This window comes from Cimex lectularius, unplaced genomic scaffold (assembly GCF_000648675.2).
Source record: "Cimex lectularius strain Harlan isolate CLEC.00 unplaced genomic scaffold, Clec_2.1 scaffold127, whole genome shotgun sequence".
Lineage (NCBI taxonomy): Eukaryota > Metazoa > Arthropoda > Insecta > Hemiptera > Cimicidae > Cimex > Cimex lectularius.
Genome location: NW_019392770.1, coordinates 400239 through 424015, shown reverse-complemented (window position 1 = coordinate 424015; position 23777 = coordinate 400239). Strand labels below are relative to the sequence as shown.

At 38.4% G+C, this 23777-nt stretch overlaps 1 protein-coding gene across 2 annotated transcripts in view; it reads right to left on the bottom strand.

The window, feature by feature from the left end:
- Nucleotides 1-23777, bottom strand: part of LOC106664139 (lutropin-choriogonadotropic hormone receptor) — a 290619-nt gene that overhangs the window by 143402 nt on the left and 123440 nt on the right. For both annotated transcript variants that reach the window (XM_024227559.1, XM_014389582.2), the window contains one exon: nucleotides 20644-20715. In XM_024227559.1, coding sequence (XP_024083327.1) covers nucleotides 20644-20715 — 72 coding nt within the window. The remainder of the gene's footprint in view (nucleotides 1-20643; nucleotides 20716-23777) is intronic.

The window sequence follows — 23777 nt, the reverse complement described above, 5'->3', positions numbered from 1 at the left end:
TTTTGACCATGTGATGATGCAGATGGACAACCCTCAAGAGGAAGAAGACGTACATCCTGTTTGAAGAACCTGCGAGAGTGATGATGATTACTACCTCCATCATGGACAGCATGAGAAAAACCTACAATACTTTACAAATTTAAAATTTTGGACACTTTTAAAGACATTAAGAAGACGTAATTTGGAAAGAAGTGGAGATAGATAAAACGGACGGCGCTGTTCAAACTTGTCGATTCCTTTGTAAATAAGCAGAAGTGATTTATCATCGTTAAGAACACTCGATTTCCCCTCAATAACCGTTCCGTAATTACTTTTCGGGTAAAACATTTTCAATAATTCGTTTCAAATCAATAACGAGGATTCTCGTTTAAAACTGTTGCCGTGAGACGTCGAGTTCACTGAATCAAGACGGAAAGACATTTAGCATGGAGTGAAAACTCCCAAGAGACTTTCAAACTACCCGCAGCTTGTCTCGTTTCAAATTGTCACATTTTGACAATTACCTTCACACAAGTTCCCCTTATGAAGATGACAATTGAAATTAAAATTGAGGCAAACTTTCAACAGCAATTCATTCTATCTCAGGCCTGAAAACGACCACATGTATGCAAATTGCCATCATATTGCCGGGATAAATTAAACTCGTATCCCTTTAAGGGGGCTATGCGATAAAACTCGGTAGCGCCGGATTAGATAGCGTCTTTACCCTTTCATTACTCCTTATCTGTATTTTCATGCAAAAGGATTTACGTCAACAGGTTTCCCCATTTTGATTTCCCCTTTGAACGGTAAATTGTAAAAGTCTTCCAAGATTTCGTTAACGTTTTAATATAATTATTTATTTAGAAATCGTGAGATGCGGTCTGGTGTGATGTAGGTTTCAGAAAAACATTTTCTTTATCTTATGATTCTTCCTTCTTGAAGGTGGGATAATAGGTCATCTGATTTTTTTTTATTTTTCTTAATTTTCAATTCGTGTCTGTTCAATGAGGTGTTGTTTTTATTTTTATTATGAAAGTTTGTCATTATATTGGTTATTGCCGCCCTAACTTCCCCTTTAAGGTTTTCATCTTGTTCTTTACTTAGGAAAACTTCCAGTTCGCCGATTGTGTCCATGACTGTCTTGCTTGTTAATTTACTTTTCACATTAAATTTTGGTCCAACTGACAATATTTCAACTACTTCGTCCGATATAGGCTTATCTGTCAGGTTTACGATTCAGTCCTGTTGGTCTTCATTGGGCTCACTAGAAATTCTTCCGTTTCTTTCATTTAATAGGTTATCTAGTTTTTTATTCAGTTTTAATTTTCGTTTCTTCTTTTCCCTATCAATGTATTCTCTCTGTTTTCTACTAAATTCTATAATGATATTGGGGGGAATCTTTCCATTTAATTCATTTTGTTTGGTAGCTATGTCTCTTTCAAATCCTTTAATCTGGGAATAAGCAATGCTTATATCCAGGATTAAGATTTTCTTTTTTGAGTTATAAAATATGGAATCTAGTTTTTTGATGTAAGTAGCTGTGCTCACCGGTAAAATATGTTTGTCCACTTTTAACACGTTTTTAAGGTAATTAGGAAAAACATTGTTTCTTCTATATTTTATCAAGAATTCTTTCTTGAGTTGAGCGTTTAATAACTTATTATTTAGTGAAGACCATTTCTTAAGACTTAACATTACTTGTGTTCCGTGTTCTTCAGCGATCTGTCTGTAGAACATACGACCTCCCCGATGGGCAGTACTGGCATGTTCGTTGATATCTCCCATGATTAGAGTAACGATGTTTTCTTATATTTTGACCTCAACAGTTAATCTTATGATTCTTCCTTCTTGAAGGTGGGATAATAGGTCATTTTCTTTATCGTGCCAACGTTTCGATCTTTATTGATATCATCTTCAGGGCCTGGGATGTAAAAACATTGTTTACATATAACAATTACATTTTGGATGTGGAAAAGTGAATTTATACAATGCAAAATATATTTTTTATATATGTTCAATCAAAATATTTCTACTCACTCAAAGTGTTTGTCTTCTGTGTAATTGTGCCATTCTTGCGTGTCGTGTCGTGATTGCCAGTGAGATTTTGCTATTTTGTGTTTATATACGTTGGATTTTGAAGGAGTGGGGAAGGATGTCGTTATAGAAAAGACATTGTATAAGGAGTCGGCTTCTTTGAAGTGAAAAGAGCCGACGAAGGGAAAAAATGTGTTGGTAATTGTTCGGCCAGATTATCCTTTCAGGATTATATAGAAAGGGATAAATAGGAAAAGCAACATATCTACGATTGCAAAAAAACCTAAGCAAAATCCTACAGCACTCGCTACCCACCATCTTGAACGCCAACACAATTTTGACTTCAAAAATCCAAAAGTATTACACACAGAACAAAACAAACATAAAGGTAATTACTTAGAAATGGTTTATATCAACAAAGATAAACACAGCATCAATTACAGAACAGATACATGTAAACTCAGTCGCAGCTACGCGAATATCATTAATCAAATTCAATACAGATAACATACCTACATCATCACATTACATTCCACACATCAAATATTTTTCACGTAGTCTAATTTCTCAACAATTTAGCTTTCCTTTTCCTATTTATCCCTTTCTATGTAATCCTGAAAGGATAATCTGGCCGAACCATTACCAACACATTTTTTCCCTTCGTCGGCTCTTTTCACCTCAAAGAAGCCGACGCCTTATACAAAAATGTCTTTTCTATACCGACATCCATCCCCACCCCTTCAAAATCCAATATATATTAACACAAAATAGCCAAACCTCACTGGCACTCTCAACACGACACGCAAGAATGGCACAATTACACAGAAGACAAACACTTTAAGTGAGTAGAAATACTTTGATTGAATATATAAAAAAATATATTTTGCATTGTATAAATTCACTTTGCCACATCCAAAATGTAATTGGTATTTGTAAACAATGTTTGTAGATCCAGGCCCTGAAGATGATCTCAATAAAGATCGAAACGTTGGTACGATAAAGAAAATGTTTTTGTGAAACCTACATCACACCAGACCGCATCTCACGATTTCTAAATAAATATCGATTAACGGTCACTAATTACCACACGTTTTAATATAACTGCACAACTAACATACTTGGGTTACTTAATGTCCGTCTACAGTTTCTAATGTTATTCAAACGAGTTTTCAGTAAGGAACTGTCTCGTTATACGTGTAGGTGGTTCCTCAAGGGAACATCCTCCGTCCGTTACTTTTAAGTATACATAGCAGATGATTCAACACTATCATACTATCAAGCGTTCTAGTCGCCTGACGTCTTCGGCGCAAACTAAAATCCCTCCTTTCTAGTGCACTCTATCTAATCCTAAAATACTACCTATCTAATTGTTTTTTTTACATTACCTACCAAAGCTCAACCACTCCGATCGATTATATAGTCGGGCGTTTTTAAAGGTCTTCGAACCAGCGTCAACGCAAGTATCCGAAAACAGCTACAAGAAGTTTCACAGTTATCCTGCCAGTTCACTTTTTTTATTTATTAGTATCTTTTTTTATGGTCTATATGTACTGTTAAATTTGTTTAAGCGCAGCAATTTGCGCAAGTTTAATTAAATAAATAAAACTTCTACATACTGTAGAATCACTATACGTATATTCAATTTATTGTTACGCACTTTTGTTTTAATTGTACTTCATCTAATTAGCCATTAGAGGGAAACGGTAAATGTTTTTTGTACAGAACACTTAACGGTATATAGAAAAACGCCTGTACATGGGTTTAAATGTAAACAGGAGGATTTTTTCCTCCCTCGGTGGTCCCATGTCCGACGACAAGAGAATATGGCGTATGAAAAATGCCGGACACACTACATCAAGATGCCAGGCAGAGATATCGATTTGGGGAGATACGAGGCGTTAATAATGGCAAGAAAGTTGATACATCGTCCTCGGGGATGACCCCGAAACCGGCTCATTCCTTTCTGGAGGGAGTCGTTGCAAAAAGTTAAAGCTCGATCCCAGAATGTGAACAGGCCGAAGCGGGCATATTCAATCAAAGAGATTGATATTGGGGGAAAAATTTATATTGCTATGCTTCATTTCATTTATATTGCTTGAGCGGGGCTGATTTTTGAAAAATGAGATGTCCCAGAGGACAAAATTCTCCTCGTCCTACAGATGATTCCTCATCATTTTCTTTCCTTCTCACTTCTAGATTTGGAAGAATTGAAAAACAGCAGTATCACATGACCTAGAAATGGTTCCAAACTTTAACAAAATTCTCAAGTCTTAATCTTATCTTTCAGCTTCGATTAGTACAATGTCCGGTCGAGCAGCTTTTCATTTGTTAAAGGGTTGACTAATATAGGCAATATTTTGGCATATCATCGGACATTAGTTTTTGGCACGGCAGCGGGCACGATTGTTCAGGTTCCTCAGGGGTACAAGAATACTGAAATATGTATAATGTTTATTTTAATTTATTGGAATGAATGTAATTTATCAGCGTGAAAGGAAGGCGTTGAAAGACTACTCCACAGAAATAACGAGTATTCTGGGGTGAGTGTGTGATTCTGGGGAATAAAAGTAATTTATTAGCGAGGAACTTCTACCCAAGTACTAGGAATGTATCTAGATATCAGATTGACATGGAATCCCCGCACAAGACTTAAAAGGCAACAATTTAACAGAAGACTTGAAAAACTACGAAGACTCATAGGACCAAAATGACCGTCAAGACTCACCTAACCTTATACAAAACTTTACTGCGACCACTTTTGACATACGGAGTAGAACTGTAGGGTTCTGCCAAGCCATCCACCATCCACCGCATCTAATCATTTTAATGAAAAGTCCTCAGAAAAGTCGTCAAAGCTCCTTACTACGTCACTATCCACAACGACTTCCACATTCATTTTATCAACGAACTGATCCGTTTCCGATTCCAAGAGTTGCAACCTCTCGATCCACCCTAACCCTACTGCCTGAGTCCCCCTACAAATTAACATCCCGAGAACCCGCCACGTCGCCTTCATTTGAGGCCTCGAGACCTCCTTGCCCCCTTAATCCCTTTCACTGAGTGCTAGCAATGGCTCAGTGACATGGCATGTGTCTTCCGGGTGCGGCGCTGGCATTAGTGCTGTGACAATATAAAAAAAGGTTTTGTGATCATATTTACTATTTATGTACAACAATGTAGGGTGCAAATAAAATAATTTTGAAAAAGATTGATATTAGGAGTTTGAAAAGGAGTCTTTCAACAATTTTGGTTATTAGTAGGAAAAGGTTGGTGGGCCACATAAGAGTGGTTGGGAGCTTTGGGAGCTTTAGAAATAGGAATTCCTACAGTGTGATATGGAGTGACGTAAGTCAGCAGTGTAAATAGTAAATAGAAACAGATCAACAATACACCCTTGTGAGACCCTGGGTCATAGCACGTGTCCTACGGGTACAACGCTGAAATTAGTAAATTCACTAATGTCGTGGTCCGCTTGACCAATCAATATATTACAATTAATTAAGGTTTTTATTTGAGATAAAAAAGTCAATGGCAGAGCGGGATTCGAACCCACGATCTTCGGCTTGATACTCCGCTGCCCTACCACTTGAGCTATCGTGACCTCGATCCACTCGGACACTAACTTCCAATCTCAACTGCACCTTTTGAATTTGTAATATATTAATTGATCAAGCGGACCACGAAATTAGTGAATTTAATGATTGTAAATGAAGTATACTTCACTAAAGCTCTCCGTGGCCATTTCATTTGTCGTCGAGAATCCAATCCGATTACACGACATTTGAAAAATTGCAAAAAGGAGGGAAAATTCAAAAGGTGCGGTTGAGATGGGAAGTTGGTGCCCGAGTGGATCGAGGTCACGATAGCTCAAGTGGTAGAGCAGCGGCGTATCAAGCCGAAGATCGTGGGTTCGAATCCCGCTCGTGCCATCGACTTTTTTATCTCAACTAAAAACCTTAATTAGCTGAAATTAGTGTTTGTGCTATGTCTGTGTGATAAAAAAAACGTACAGTGTTCACATTTATAATATAAATCAGTATAGGCTACAAATAAATTATACATATAACAACAATATTAGTGATAATGGAATGGGTTCGACTAAGTTCCGAGGAATGAATATGCACTCTGGGTGAGTGAATGTGACCAGACATCTATGCTTGTATAGAAGTGTTGTCTGGTGTTGTTTTATGTTAATTCATTGGAATGAATGTAATTTATTAGCCTGAAAGGAAGGTTTTGTTTGACCCCTCACCGAAGAATATCGAGTATTCTTGGGTGAGTGTGTGACGTTTGGAGAGTAAAAGTATTAGCGAGGATGTAGTGGGTTCGGCAACGATCCGAGGAATACCTAGTACTCTGGGTGATTCATGTGACCAGACTTCTGTAGTTGTATCATGTCGTGATGTATAAAAATGTATTGTACGTTTTGTGACTATTCTGTAGTTGACAACCTGAGGAACAAACGGAACAAACAAGTGGCTAGCGTTTTAGGATATCGACGTCATATACTTATTGAATGCAATGTAAAAATTTATAAATATATAAAATTTAAATTTAAATTAAATCTAAATGTACTCGTGCTTTGAGACTGAAAAACTGAACACTGAAAAAAATTTAATCGCACTTTTTACTTTTAATTTTGATTGCGTATACAAGTAAGTACTATGTATTATTACTTATAATTCGACAAATATTTCGTGGGTTGAAAGAAATGAGACAAATTCACAGTTTATGGCCGTAGTGATAACACATTTCGAAAGAAGTACCGAAAAACCGATAAAATTCGACCGGACTACAGAATAACGACAGACAAACCCGGGACCTTCTTTAAAGCCAATTTGCTTGAAAGCTGAAACGATTGTCTTTTTCCACTGAATTTTTTATCGCCCTATCATACATCCACGGCTAAACGGATAGAATGGCAGTTAGGAAATTTATAGTCTGTATGTGAACACCCATTAACATTTACACGGAATATTGTTTTTATTTTGGCTAACCTTGGATTTCCCCCTTGTGATAAAATTTATTCTCCTTGAATAATTAATTATGAACATAACTTATTATTTACAAAGATTCAAGTCTTAAAGTTTTAAGGACAGGAGTCAAAGAGTCGGGAGGAAGTTGGAAAGGGATGGTGCTCGGCGGATCGGGTCGAGGCAAGTTTGAGGCACGGATGGGGAAGCAACTAGTCAGACCAGAAAGTCAGAAGGGAGCGAGTTTGACAGGAGTGTACAGACGACCTAAAGGTAAGGAACCAGAAATTTTCTTCTAATAGAAAAAGGCCCCCCATAGAATATAAATCGGAGAAGAAGGGCCTTACTAACCCGATTCAGAATTGCTCATGCTTTTGGGCTGTCATTCCTTGACCAATTAATATATTATAATTAATTAAGGTTTTTAGTTGAGATAAAAAAGTCAATGGCACGAGCGGGATTCGAACCCACGATCTTCTGCTTGATACGCCGTTGCTCTACCACTTGAGCTATCGTGACCTCGATCCACTCGGACACCAACTTCCCATCTCAACCGCACCTTTTGAATTTTCCCTCCTTTTTGCCATTTTTCAAATGTCGTGTAATCGGATTGGATTCTCGACAACTGAAAAGGCCACGGAGAGCTTTAGTGAAGTATACTTCATTTTAAATCATTAAATTCACTAATTTCTTGGTCCGCTTGACCAATTAATATATTACAATTAATTAAGGTTTTTAGTTGAGATAAAAAACATTACACGACATTTGAAAAATGGCAAAAAGGAGGGAAAATTCAAAAGGTGCGGTTGAGATGGGAAGTTGGTCCGAGTGGTCGAGGTCACGATAGCTCAAGTGGTAGAGCAACGGCGTATCAAGCCGAAGATCGTGGGTTCGTATCCCTCTCGTGCCATTGACTTTTTTATCTCAACTAAAAACCTTAATTAATTGTAATTAATTAAAAAGTGTCATTCATTGGCTCCTTATAGAGAGCGTGAAGGAATCCCACCCGATATGAGAACTGTACTTCGAGTATGCTGGCCTGGAGAGAGATAGCTAGTAGAAATACCGCCCGATTGATAATTGAGCTCGAGCACGGCAGCAAATCTTTAGGTATTCCGATTTCAGGAGGAAAATGGAGGAATTACTCCACTACTTGAGCGAAAGTTACATAAATAAGAAAAAATGGATTTAAGAATAGTGAGAGTGAGCATGTTTAGGTTAAAACTGCATTGTTGGATGATGAAATAACCTTTCATGAGCTTCATATTCACGGGGACCCTTTCTCAATCTGTTCCGTCCTTCATTAAGTACCCTGAACATTTAGTCAAAACCTTTGGTTACAAGTATCCAGGCGCAAAATAATAGTGCAGCCCAAAGAGCGTGGCGACCTCTCTAAAGCACAAGCTCGTGTACAGGCGAAATAAATCGTTGCGCGATCAGGCTCACTGGCGTTCAGTGAACCAGATCCGTTTTGAACAGACGAGAAACCGATCATAACCAACTGAACTGCGGATGCAAGCAATTTCCAAGCTCATAGGTTGCTAGGACTTTATGCTGTCGTTGCTCAAGTTAGTTAGCATTCCATTTAAAACGAAAGCCAGTGCCGTTCTGTTGTTTGTAACTCCCTAGCTATGAGGGGCCTCTCTACCGGGGGGATGATGGCCAATTCTATCGTCGGGAGTGCGGCGGAAGGTTCGGACAGAACTTGTTTAAGTCCTTTGAGCTTCTCGCTGTGCAGAGCTGGTCAGGCCCATTGTTACTGATCCTCATGATCAGTCCCATCGGATGGCTCCACAAAACTTAACAGAGTGAACGACATCAATTAGGAAAACAATTACAGTCGTTTTGACAATTCTATAAATATGAATGGAACTTCTATTCCTAAATTATAATGGATTAACATAGATTAGTTTTAATATGTAAATGAAATAAACTGTTTCTAATTAGGCTCGATTGTAGATCATGCAAAAAGCAAAAGTCGAATATCGTTTTGACTTTTCTTCTCCCCCAAGAGTATATTATCCCCATTATAAATCTAACTAATGGATTTTGGTTTCGGCGACGGCTTAGGGCATAAAAGCTTCTGGTTCTATTTTAAGAGCTGACTCGTAATCAAACCCTTTTCCAATGAAACCTTTTAAGACGCCACCCCGGGGTTAAAGAAGGTTTGATGAAGCTTTCTATTACTCTATTGATTAATGATAATCCTCTTTTTTTAATTAGTTCGGACAGATCATACTTTAATCAACGATTTGTTTCCTTTTAGATGGTAAACTCGTATTGGAGAAATTTGAATAGACCTAAGATGCAAGTTGTAAGTCGTTGAAAAGGAACGAGAAATATTGCACTCATGGAAAACCACCACTGAAGGTTGCGAGTATATACAGAAGACAAACGTTCTACGCGACATGGCCCGGTGCCCATAAAAATGCCACTGAGGGAATACACCATTCGAACCAAAAAGACACCCTCTCCAAAGTATTTAGGGGTTCAAACGAGGGTCTAGAGGAGAAGACAGTGACCTGGCGCCTGACGGTGAACACCGCCATCTACACCACTTTCACTTTAGAGTTTTTCAGTGTGGAACTTCTTTATAATTCATTCTTAAATTATATATATTGTTTTCTTGTTCTTTCTTGACCGACAGAGCCTCTAAATCCATTGAATCCATAAAACAAACATCGTAAAAGTAAAACAGAAACACTAAAAGCAAACATTTTGAATGTTACTTTATTCATCTATGATGAGCGGTTGGTGAGATACAAGTCAGTTTCGAAGGCGCGATCGACTCAAATGTCGCCAATAGTGGAGCGACTAACTCCGAGTGTCGTCGGGACGGGTCGAATCGCCTCCAGTCACTCGTGTGAGTGTTTATACGATTTTCACACTAATTGCAGAAAGAGTAACGCATCAAAACGCTGTCGCCTCAACCGTGAACAGTTTGGAGAGACCAACTGACGACCAGCCAGTTCCATCACTACCACTTTCAAATTGGATAACACATATGTATATATTTTGTCAGGTTAACCTACAAATCAAGGAAAAAACGTTGTATTAGGCTGGTTAAAAGGGCATGAAGGCAAAAGACATAACGAAAGAGTTGACCAGTTAGCCAAAGAGGGAAACATTAAAGGATCTGCCAAGATTGTGCAGCTTATCGTCGGAGATGTTACAAACAATATCAAAAGAGATGTGTGCAGAAAGTGGCAAAAGTGGTATGACACGGGCCCAACAGGTTAGTTTTCCCGTTCATTATTCCCCTCACAACAACTGAAGCCGTGGTTTCAATCAATAGAGAGAGAGGAAAATCCTTCTTCTCAACAATTCCACGACTCCGAACTTGCAGGATTAAAGCAAAACATCGCGAAGCTTGCGATGTAGAAGAGAGCCTTGATCATATACTAATGCAATGCTCCGTATATGAAACCCAGCAAGAAAAATTTCTGCAAGAAATGGAGGCTCTGGGGCAAATGAAAAGGCCTTTAAAACTTAGGCTCGCTGCTGGCAAAATATGACAGGGAAGTCTATGACTTCTTGTTCAAATTCGTCAGGAACTGTATCATTAGCGTTTGAGTTGTTTACTCGATTACTTGTCTATTTACAAACCTATTTTATTTATTTACTTACCCTGATAAAGCTAATTTAAAAAAAGGTTTTTTATATTGTTACATTTTATTTTACAGATGTAGGATGGTTTTATGTACCAATCTGGTATTTGTTTTCAACTTTATTTGTAAAAACCCTAAAACCAAAGGTTTTAAGTCCTATTTTATTCTAGACATAAAATAGTATATAGGAACATTCCTTTTATCAATTCAGCATCCGACATCATAATTTCACTCTGCACGAAGGTTTCAGAGTCGTTGAAACCATTTTCTACACCCTAGAAGACAAATAAATAGTTTACGTGTGTCCATTGATATGTAGGTTTTCGATAGGGTTTGAGAACCAGGAATCTTCTATCTTCTCCAGTGCTTCAGAGTGCGGCAAGGCATATCAAGCCAATAAAACCCGGCGTACTGCAAGGCAGCATTCTAAGGCCCAAACTATATACCAGTTGCAATACTGATTTGTCTATCATTGGCACCATCTATGTGGATCAAATCTAGTTACTCTCATTCCTAAAACTCAAACTACATACGCGGCAACGAGTACAGTCACACCAATACAGGCCAGCATCTCGCAAGGGAACATACTTGGTCCTATCCTATATGCCATTTGCACTATTGACGTTGCTATCATGTACACCATCATAACCAACTATGTGGATTACACCGTAATCTTTCTCATTCTAACGCTCAAACCACAAATCCTCCAGAACGACGTATACAATCAGACTGGTACAGGTTAGCATTTCACAAGAGTGCATTCTTGGTGCATTCTTCTTCCACCCTGTATACCATTTATACTGTTCACTTTCCTATACATCCAGTATCATTACCCACCCAGACTGATGAGAACGCAATTCTGTCTTCTAAGTTAAAGCGATCAAGACAAAACACACACGCACGCACACACACACACACACACACACACACACACACACACACACACNCACACACGCACGCACGCACACACACACACACACACACACACACACACACACACACACACACACACAACGGGACAACACCTCGAGTTTAACACTAGTGCAAAAAGTGGTGGAAATGAATGAATGAGGGAAAAATACACCCTGCACCTTTATATATGTAATATATTAGGTAGTACTGTCTACCTGACGACCCACTCAACTCAAGTAATTAATAATAATAGATAAATAATTTCCTTTGTTGCGTTTAAAATCTCTTTTGTTGTATATTTTTTCAAACTTTCTTAATGAGAAGTAATATTGAGATATGACTGAAGTAAAGTAAGTTTCTCGTTTCTAATATGTGACGTTTCTGAACACCGCACTTCCATTTAAGCTTGATTGATTACGAAACCTGTCCCATCATTGCCTTTCCTCGATTTCAACCACTTCGCCTTCTAAGCTTCGAGTCGTAGAAATTCACCGCAAATTACCATTTAAAAATCCTATCCATCTTGAAAAATAACCGAGTCGGGAAATGGGCACATTAATGACCACACCCGGTATTTATTCAAATATAATTTAAACCTTCCGACGTGACGACCATGATTTTTCACGTCTCATTAAGCCTCACGAGTTTCTTTTATTCCGGTGGCGCTGGTGTATTTTTTTCTGTATTTTCTTGGTTAAAACCCACAAAATGTTATAAAAGTTAACAAACAAGAGTTCAACATTTTTTCTCTTCTTCCTTTACTTTTGAACATCCAAGTCTAGGATGGTTTTTAATAAAAGGTAGATCTCCAGATTCTAGCCCCATTTGAAGGACACGCCGCGAGCTTCGAGTTAATGTTGAACCCTAAATGGCGTCATGTCCCGCCCATAAACACCAGTGAATGATTAAACTTCGGTTTAATGGAGTCGCCAATAAATGTACCCTTCCACTCTGAATATACGTCGTTTAATTACAATTAGCGAAACGTACGTTCATTTTTACAGAGCCTAGTATCAAAATGATAGCTTAAACATTTTATAGGAAACATAAGAATGATTGTGGGTATGAACTATTTTATATAAAAGTAACCTCCCTGAATCTTTATTCGTTCATTTGAAAACAGTATCAATACGACAGTAGCCTAGAAAAATACGAGTTGCAATAAAACACGTGTGAAAGATTAATAACTGCTGATCATTCTAGTTTTTCTCATAGCCAGAAGTTGCACCAATTGGATGCTCGTTAAAATGCAGTATGTCACTGTTCGAGCACAGGACAACTGTTAATTAGAGGTACTTACAGTCTCAATGTAATGAATTTTTGGTCAGGGATCCATTCCATCCCAGGTCGCATAAACGCTTCGTCAGCAAGAACCAGGGATCCATGCTATCTCAGATCGCATAAATATCCTCGTCAGCTATGTACAGAAGTTCATGCAATCCCAGGTAACATAAATAGCCTCATCAAAAATGACTAGGAACCCACGCCATCAAAGGTCAGAGAAACAGCTTATTCAGCAAGAACCAGGATCAATGCCATCTCAGGTCGTATAAATTTGGCCATTAGCAATGACCAGAAATTCACGCAATCTCGGGTCGCATAAGTCTAGTCTCGTCAGCAAAGACTAGGGATCTATGCCATCTTAAGTCAACATTGCTGTAGAGGCTGTGCATACGACCTGAAATGTCGAAACCTTTCTTAAGGTGGTCATTCACGATCACTCCAAATGGAACCGCGCCAAGCCGTACAGCTCTATTTGGAGTGCCTGAAATTTGAGGGGGCATTGACGACCGCTCCACAGCCAGTCGCTCCGAACGTCAACCAGTTACCTTCTCAAATTGGATGACGTTCTCTTGTGCTACTCTTCTGTTTATTTACATATTAAAAGCAAAAAATCGAAGAGGAAATGGTGTACGAAGTGGCTCTGAACAGAAGCCGTAATACCCACATCAATTTGATGAAAGATCTTTGCCTTGAACCCGCTGATTGGAGGAACTATTTAAGGATGGATGAAATGTCTTATTATATTTAGTGTTCTATTGACCAAATTACTTCTTTCAATTAATAATCTTTTTTGTTAAGGCTTTGGTTGAAATGAAAAAGCTAGTGCCACGAGCGGGATCTGAATCCATGGCCTTCGGCTAAACACGCCGCTGCTCTACCACTTGAGCTATCGTGACTTCGATCAGGTTGGCAACCACATACGATTTCTCGCTACAGGGATGAACTACAAAGAACTTAAGTTCTCTACTACGATTTCTGATCATTGTTAGTGGTTATCAATACCGCATCTCTTATTGCATTTGTATCCTTTGTTTTGAAAACGTCGACCAACTGGTTGAGGATCGAATTTCTTTTATTTCTATCGTGGTAATATAATCATCACCACTTTCATAAACATGGTAAACTTTCATACAATTCAATTACCTCAACAATAAAATCTCGATTGGATGTCATTACCAATAAAGAATAAACGTTTTTGACTTTTTGAGAATGTACGACGGAGATGTTCGCTCAGTGACAGAAAGACGGAGACAGCGCCAAAAAAACGAGCGTTTTCCCATTCACGACCAGGCCACCGCGCCAAAATTTCCACCCTCCACGCCAGGTTTTCCCATTCACGAAGGCGCCATGCCGTCGTCGCGCCGTAAATATTTGGAGTGGCGCGATGGTGTTTGGACCGGTCGAATATTCGGCCGGACACGCCAGTTCAGTTTTGCCATTGACGTGGTTTTTGGAACGGCGTCGCTCCTTTTGGACTGCTTGGAGCGATCGTGAATGGCCACCTTTAGTAAGGTTTGGATGAAACCGTGACTGTCGTGCAGTATACTGCTGATATCAATAAAATTCGGGATAAAATTATAAATCGCTGTTCTCGAAAAACAGGTAATTTATTATGCAACAACCGAATATTTATAATCGAATCGTTTAATATTTCGATATGCAACAGTACGTTCTTGTTAATAGTTCGAAAGTTTTTAAGGCTTAATATTGTCTCAAGTCAAACGAAATTTCATATTATGACGAGGATGATTATTGAGAGAAAAATGCCGAAGAAAAGGGAAAAAAATCAAACGAATTCTGTGAGAAGTGGCAAACGATGCAGAAACATAAATTGAGATATTTCTCAAAGGGGTTTGATGTGATTGCGTTGTATTAGATCCAGTCTCGGTTCAGACTGGGTGCACAGAAATAAACCGATATACATTTTTTCCCCCCATTTCATCGTGAAGGCTTTCACCCTTTTGACATATTTACGGAAGGAGCTTCTTCATAAAATTTTACTTTATCATCTCCCATGTTCGGTTTTATTATTCAGTTATATGTACAAAGTTTTGGAGTCTTTTTCTAGCTTTTTGTGAAGCTATGACATGAACTAATGCCAGATCATAAATCAAGTGTTTAATATTATTCTATTATTATTAAATGTGAAAACACAACTGGGCCCGCGTCCACGGTCATTCGACATGAATTAAGCTTATTTCGCGGCCAGTCTGGTTTATGACGGCCTTAATCCGGTTGTTCGCTCTTACATGTTCGGAATGCAAGTAATATAAATGCATTAAGCTTCCCCCCATTAAGGACAGTTTATCCCCCTGAGCCTGGTTTTGCCACTAATGCCAATAGACACGTATAAACATAAAATTACGAATTACTATGTCAGCTAATAAAAGAAATTTATAAATAACTAAAACTAGATGTGTAATTATTACATTATACTATGATGTAGCGGATTGTTGTTTTGTTTGATGTGGAAATTTTCCGCGTAGACACTTATCGCACGGAATACAAGCCAAGCAATTCGAACTTGGATAGAACTGAGATCGATTTAGATCATCTCCCTTCACTGCCTAGATAAGATTTCTACTTTAAGAGAGTTTCTAAACAAACATGAGTTTTTTATGAAGGCCGAGTAACTTGGGAAAAGTCGTTATGTATTATGTAGATAAGAAACTCCAGAGCTCGTCTCTCAGCTTCACAGTCCGCTACCTAGGGCTATATTTAGACTTCTTAAAAGACCGCTGGACAAATGGTTCATTTATATGATATTTATACCATTGGACTTTCAGGGGGATTCCAGGTGAGTCACTTGTCTAGATACAACTGATGAAATTTTCGAAAAGAAGGGAAATGAGGTTATAATATAATAGAAATAGAGTGATGGGACGGTTAAAGGTAATGTTTTGGGATTGTGCCAGGAGGGTTCGATGAGATGGAGATAGAATGGCAAGATACTGGTGTCAGGATGGAACCTGGAATATCGGTAACAGTAACGGACCATCTACCCTGAAGAATGTCCACACCCACGTTGTACAAGCGAGTGTAAGAAGTTCATACTCTCAAGTACCTGTAGGCCAGATCGGTCTTAAGGATGAAAAAGTGTTAAGTGCTCTTAAGTTTCCAGAGCATACTCAGGTTTCATAATCAATCGAAAACCTTTTCTTCATTTAGGAAGACCCGCCGAGCAAAATTCCTTCCTCTATTTTTTAAAAAGCGATATGGTTCGTTGAGTTTAGGGATAGGGTGAACCAGGAAAGGAAAACCAGAAAAAGGCATAGCAAAGTAAGTGGCATAGAGAGCATTATAATGGTTAGGAAAACTATAACTGAAAGTTAATTAAGGTTTTTAGTTGAGATGAAAAAAGTTAATGGCACGAGAGGGATTCGAACCCACGACCTTCGGCTAGATACGCCGCTGCTCTACCACCTGAGCTATCGTGACCTCGATCCACTCGGACATCAACTCCCCATCTCAACCCCACCTTATGAGTTTATCACGATAGCTCAGGTGGTAGAGCAGCGGCGTATCTAGCCGAAGGTCGTGGGTTCGAATCCCTCTCGTGCCATTAACTTTTTTTCATCTCAACTAAAAACCTTAATTAATTGTCATGCATTAATTGGTCAAACGGACCACGAAAGTAGTGAATTAATGATTTAAAAATGAAGTACACTTCACTAAAGCTCTCCGTCGCCATTTCATATGTCGTCGAGAATCCAAACCGATTACACGACATTTGAAAAATGGCAAAAGGAGGGAAAACTCATAAGGTGGGGTTGAGATGGGGAGTTGATGTCCGAGTGGATCGAGGTCACGATAGCTCAGATGGTAGAGCAGCGGCGTATCTAGCCGAAGGTCGTGGGTTCGAATCCCGCTCGTGCCATTGAGTTTTTTATCTCAACTAAAAACCTTAATTAATTGTCATGTATTAATTGGTCAAGCGGACCACGAAAGTAGTGAATTATATAATTGAAAGTTTAGAATGGCACGTTTAGAACATAACGGTGTCGGAACGGTAAGGGATATGAAGATACAAATACCCCAAAAGACCCTGAAGAATACCCGTGTCTCATTTCTGGAGAATGAGAGGATGTAAAATACCTATCAGCCAGGAAGGACATTAGGATGTAGAAACAAGTGCCTGTCGTCCGCTACTTTGGTCAATGACAAACGCCTTCCAAGCTCACAGTAACTCAAAGACCCTTCAGGCTTTTTAAAACACTGATGGACAAATGCTTTGTTTAATCAGCAATCTGAGATATCTTCTGACATACGACACCAAACTTTGGTGTCCAACCGAAAGTTCCAGCTACGGTATCCTTACAATCCAAGAACCTTCGAAACAGCTATGCTCCTTTCTATGTATCCAATCTTACCATTCACAATGACCTTAATATCCAGTACGACTTTCAAGTAGACAAGAGAAGAGGTTTCACAATCAGTCAGAAACCGTTCATCCAGCACTCTTCCAGATAGCAGCATTCCATCTTCACAAGGGAAATAACAGGGTGTCCAACCAAACGTTCCTACCACCATATCCCTACAATCCAATAACTTCCGAAACAGCCGTGTTTGTTAGGATAATGATGTTAGGAATAAAGGCAAGTGTACCCTAGTGTCTACCGTCCGCTAACTTGATCTATGACAGCCGACTTACTCGCATCCACACAGGCGGTTCAAATACACGAACTCACTCTTTAGACATCTTAAAATATTGCTGGACAAACGCTTTGTTTATATCACCGTTGTGAGACCTGTTTGGAATACGGCATTGACCGTTGTAGTTTAACACAATAACATCCAACGTTATCTTACAATCCTATAACCTCTGAAATATCAACGCTCTTTCTTTGTACCCGATCTTACCATTCACAATAACCTTATGCTTTCAAATAGGCAAAACAAGACGTTTCATATGTCACGCAAACCTTGACGATTGATTTTCCTTGAAAATTTGAACAAATCTGTAATCTTGACGATGTATTATTTAACAGCAATGTATTTTTTCTCTTAACAATGGAATGCTGGACAGAATTTGATATTCTCGATTAGAGACAAATTTACTGTGAGTAGGCCGGGCTATAAACGCCACTGGGGATGTAATTACAGGGTTGATTTAACGAGAATCTCTCGAAACTGCCAGTTGGAAACTATGACGTTTCCAAAGATACCTCGCTCGTATTTAACAGGATAATCAGCTAATACAGATGCAAATGAGAAATTTCCATAGGGTATAATAATTCTGGCGATTTCTATGAATTGATCTGATAGAATGTTATTCTTGATGTAATTTGACACGGTTAAGTTTTGATAATTGTGTTCGATATGCAAACGGATTCGAATCGACAGGTAACTAAAAATCAATATTTTTATTTAATTATAAACCACCTGGGTTATTTGTCGAGCACAGTATCAATGAGAAAATTGCTCGGTAAACAAATACGGTTTTTAAGATGAGATGATGGATCGACCTGCTGTTGAACAACTTGGAAAATAGGATTTTCGGAGAGGTCCCAACAGAACAAATACTTTTTTACCGTTTTAATTAAGTACTATTTACGAGTAATTTAATTGAATAGCAGAACTTCACGTTGTCCTCTCCCTTTTCATTAAGTCATGTTAAGTTCTCCCTGTTTCAGAATGTCAGGTTTCAGCTTCTCGCCACATTCAGTGATGGGTTTTATCGCATCTCATCGCGGGCAGTGTAAATAAATTGCACGCTAATCCATGCATAGTCGATGACATTTTCTTAGCAATTGGGTGAACAGGTTGCACGCTAATTCATATAACGCCAATAGCAGCATCCTACTAGAAGTGCCACCACTGGGTGATTCTTTCACCCTATTGTCAGATTTTGTTTTATTTTATTTTAAAAATGAACATATCAACAATTTTACATGTATTTTAAAAAAATCTATTGGAAAAAAAACATTAAAAAATAATTAAAAATTCACTTTTCTGTGCTTGACACTTTACAAGGGAAGTTTAACGGATTCTACTTTCTACCGGAGACCAGTGAAATGTCTTCCAAGGTCCTGATAAAAAACGAACAGTCGCTAGTGATTGGCAAGTAAAAAAACCGAATGAAGCTTTGAAAAATGGATGGAATCGAGATTCCACCTAGCTCTCCTGGGCCTTTCTCGTTTTACACCCTCTCGGGGGGGAAACGTTTCAAACATTGGAAATGGGCAAAAAATGAAAAACAATATTGAAACGAAGTGGTTCCGTCGAACAATACCTGGTCTCGTGACGTCCATCAAAACGAGAATAATGGATGAAGCACTGACTGAGCGAATTCGTTACGTATTATGGGTATGCAGGATAAATTAGACATTTTGTAGGCAGGAATGTCAGTTTTGGTAGGCTCAGAGTTGCATGTAGTTTCTCGCGAATATGAACTTAATAATTACATCCATTAGATTTCGTGGTCCGATTGACCAAATAACTTCTTTCAATTAATTAATCTTTATGTAAGGTATTGGTCGAGATAAAAAAGCCAAGGTCACGAGCGGGATTCGAACGCACCACCTTCGGCTAAATACGCCGCTGTCGTGACTTCGATCCACTCGGACACCAACCTCACATCTCAACCCCACATTTCGAATTTTCCCTCCTTTTTTGCCATTTTTCAAATGTGTAATCCATTTGATTCTCGGCGACAAATGAAATGGCCACGAAGAGCTTTAGTGAAGATATACTTCATTTAACTTATTAAATCCATTAGATTTCGTGGTCCGATAGACCAAATAACCTTAATAATTACATTAAAATATTCAAAGTTTGTAATAAAATGTGAAGCACCATTTAAACATAATGCTATTTGTGGTGATTAGTGACCGTTAGTCGATATTTATTTAGAAATCGTGAGATGCGGTCTGGTGTGATGTAAGTTTCAGAAAAACATTTTCTTTATCGTGCCAACGTTCGTAATTGTTATATGTAAACAATGTTTGTAAATCCCAGGCCCTGAAGATGATCTCAATAAAGATCGAAACGTTGGCACGATAAAGAAAATGTTTTTCTGAAACCTACATCACACCAGACCGCATCTCACGATTTCTAAATAAATAATGCTATTTATTTATTTTTTTAGTTTTTTTTTACGAGGGTTCTCAACAGCAGAGGCTATATCAACCCTCGGGGTGGTGGTGTTTTTGAAAAAAAAGCCCATTTGTAAGTATGTCGGTTTCGAATGCAGGGCCGCTGGATTCGAACCCGGGACCTTTACCTTACAGAGATGAGCCCCGTGTCAACGCCTATATCGTTACGGCCACCGACGCCCCCTCAGCGCTTATTATCCGACTTCTTAACATTCTTTGCACTGTTCTAGTGGCTCTATACGAAATGTTCTCAAAAGCTCTATCTATGCCTATGAAGCCACACTATTTTTTAAATTATCTAATGATTTTCTCTCTTTGTTCTTTTATCAATTTGTTCAGTGTAGTCAGTACCAGTTTAGAAGATGATCCTTATTTCCACTTGAGGTCTGACTAGTTACGAACCAGTATCTTGGTATTTCGAGCCTTCAATAGAAGCTCTAGCCAATAGTTAAAGCACTGGACAATACTAAAGTAATTCTAGTATCTATCCATTTTGGTCTATCAGATGCGTTTTGGCTACAAAATCATACTGATCTCATTTCTGTTGTGCCGTTACTAATTAAGTTCCCTTTCTATTTCTAAGGAGAGTGCAAACTGTTGGGCAGGAAGAAATGCGATTGCGATAGGAAATAATGTTTTAAATGGCAGTACAGGTACAACGGAGAGGGCTGAGGACTTGGCATCCTTGGCCATGATTGAGTCAGGGCAGTGGATTTCAAACATCAAAACCGTGCGACGTAATAAAATTCAACTCACAGTTCTTCGAGGTCTGGAATCTCTTCGAAATCGTGTTCTCCAATTTCCGTGATGTTGTTGCTAAGCAAGTCCCTGAAACAATTAAAAACCATTGAGTTAAGTGAAGGGCTGCACAGAGGGGTTTAAAATGTTATGAAAGGTCGGGGATAACTATTTTAGAAACGCTCTGGAAACATGGTGATAAAGATTAAACAGTCTTTTCCGAGGAATGGAAAAACCTGAAGAAAACCTTTAAAAATCCCCGTCGTAACTTTTCTAGCTCTTCGACTCTGTCTCCTCTAGCCTCTTACGTAAACAATCCACAGATATGTTACCCGCGTAAAATCTCAGTGCGCTATTTCTCAGTTTTCTGAAAACCAAGGAGGTTTACGACTGGAAATTTCTCCCTGCCCCAGAATAATAAGATTGCTGGGGGGTAGGATAAATAATCGTAACTAGTTCACCATAGGAGATGAAGCCAATGACCTTATCAGAGGATGAACTAGGAAATTGGACTTATAAATATTAATTTTTACTTAAAATATAAAAAAAAACGAAATGCTTTCCTTATACACAGAAACTATATGTAAATTCACCATATTAATAATTTATTTAGGAATCGTGAGATGCGGTCTGGTGTGATGTAGGTTTCAGAAAAACATTTTCTTTATCGTGCCAACGTTTCGATCTTTATTGACATCATCTTCAGGGCTNGGTACGATAAAGAAAATGTTTTTGTGAAACCTACATCACACCAGACCGCATCTCACGATTTCTAAATAAATATCGATTAACGGTCACTAATCACCACACATATTAATAATGAAAATAACAATATAGGAAAAATTGTTAACTTCAAAAACATCATTTTTCTTTCAACGTGTGATAGTCCATCGAATGGCCGACCCAAAAAGGCCTTTCATTGAACGAAATTATTTTATTTCAAAACACCCTATTCACCGATCAATCGTGTTTCACGTTTACACGTCAATCTGGTATATCAAAATCCAAATTATCGTCTTACTCTAGTATTAGAACGTTTTCCTTCTGCTATATACCATCTCTGTCAAGTGACGTTTTCCTATTTATTTTTTTATCCGTGTTAATTCTTAAATCGGTAGAATTCTTCTAATATATGAGCAATTTTACACGACTAAATAATTTTTCTATAGAAAGAAAGATCCAGTGGTCACATAGACTTATATCTTTCATGTCGGGGCGGCCCGTGAAATTAACAGGTCGTATTAGTATTAGTATTTCGTATAGTACTCTAGTAGCCAACGTCAGCTAGGATATGGTTCTAAATTTCAAAACTTAGGCTAAGCATGCACTATTTAGATAAAATCCGAAACATTTCAGGTGTATAGATTTCATATTATCAGAGAATATCTATTGGGTTGTCCGGAAAATAATGCAGGATTTTAAGTTTTCATTTAAAAAAATCTATATAAAATATTCTGTTTACGTTTACAGGATTACTCANAATTATTTTGATTAAAGAACATTGCTTTAAAGTAACTAGTTTCTTTTTTTTTGTTTAATACCAAAATCCTGCATTATTTTCCGGACAACCCAATAAGTATATTAACACGTTTCTTGCCGGGGAACTCAATAAACGCCTTCGAAAACCTAAGTGTGTGGTCGGTTTGTTTTGATTCTGCTATCAATTCGGTATGGTCGGTTTAGTGCCGTCAATTTAAGTCGTGCCTGGGGATTTCCAGGTGGTGTCACTCGTCAAGAAACGTCTAGAGGTAGAGTGATGCGCCGGAGGGTGAAGGTAATGTTTCGGGATCTGTAGGGATCTGTGAGACGGAGGATAAGATGGTATGGGGGTGGAATGGTAACATCAGCAGTACATACGGAGAACAGTAGCGCGCCGAGGACGCTACCCTGAAGAACATCCACTTTGTACAAAAGATAGCGACAGGACCCAATTCAACTCTCAAGTATCTGTCGGTCAGTTAGCTTTTAATGATGTGAAGTTGTGCAGGGCTTTTATGTTTCCAGAGCATACACAGCGGTCAATTATCGATCAAAAACCTTTTAATTGAGGAGGACCTCCTTCGCATTATTCGAAAAGCGTTATTATGGTTTATCGGATGAACCATGGAAAGTTCCATAGCGTCGGAAAGTAAGTGGTATAGAGAACATTGTTTGGTGTTACAATGTTAGGAAAAATATGTCTAAAATTTTGGTATGGCAGAATATTGTTGTACGAATATTAAGGGATATTAGAGTAAACTGAATGCAGTAGCGGACCGACGACATCACCCTGAGGTACATGCGCATGTCTCCCTTGTGTAGAGTGAGAGGTGTAAAGTATTTATCGTCAAGGGAAGACATTAGGATGTAGAAGCAAGTCAGTAATGACTGTCGTCCGCTTCCTTGGTCTATGGCAAACGTCTCACATGCTCCCACACACGTGACTCAAATACAGAAACTCAACAGAAGCTTCAGACTAAAATATTAGTAGACAATTGTTTCCTTTATATCACTATAAAGACACACGAGACCTGTTTGGACATACGACATTGAAGGTTGTAGTTTAACCCTATAAAACCAACACTATCTTAGAATCTTTTAACGTCCGAACCATCAAGGCTCTCTCAATGTATCCGATGATACCGTTCACAATGAAGTGTATGTCATTTAACTTGCCAAAAAAAAGAAGTCTCATAAAAAATACTTTTACACAAACACTGACGATTGATTTTCCTTGAAAATATGAATAAAACTGGAATAATGCACTATTTAATAACAATGGATTTCTTCTTTCAACAATAGACCGCTTGACAGAATTTGATATTTTCAATTAGAGAAAAATTTACTTGAGTAGGCCGGTCAATAAAGCCACCAGGGATGTAATTACGGGGTTGTTTTGGTTGAGACCTGTTTGGACATACCGCATAGAACTTGGGAGTCCAACCGAAAGCTACGGTATCTTTCCAATCCAAGAACCTTCGGAACATAAATGTTCCTTTCTATGTATCCAATGTTACCATTCACAATGAACTTAATATGCATCATGTCTTTCAAGTAGACAAGAGAAATCACTCGTCAGCATTCCATCTTCACAAGGGAGGAGATTGATAACCTTTTTGTTTGTTTCCTTATATAATCGAGTCTAGACTTGTAAAAACATGTTTTACCTGCAG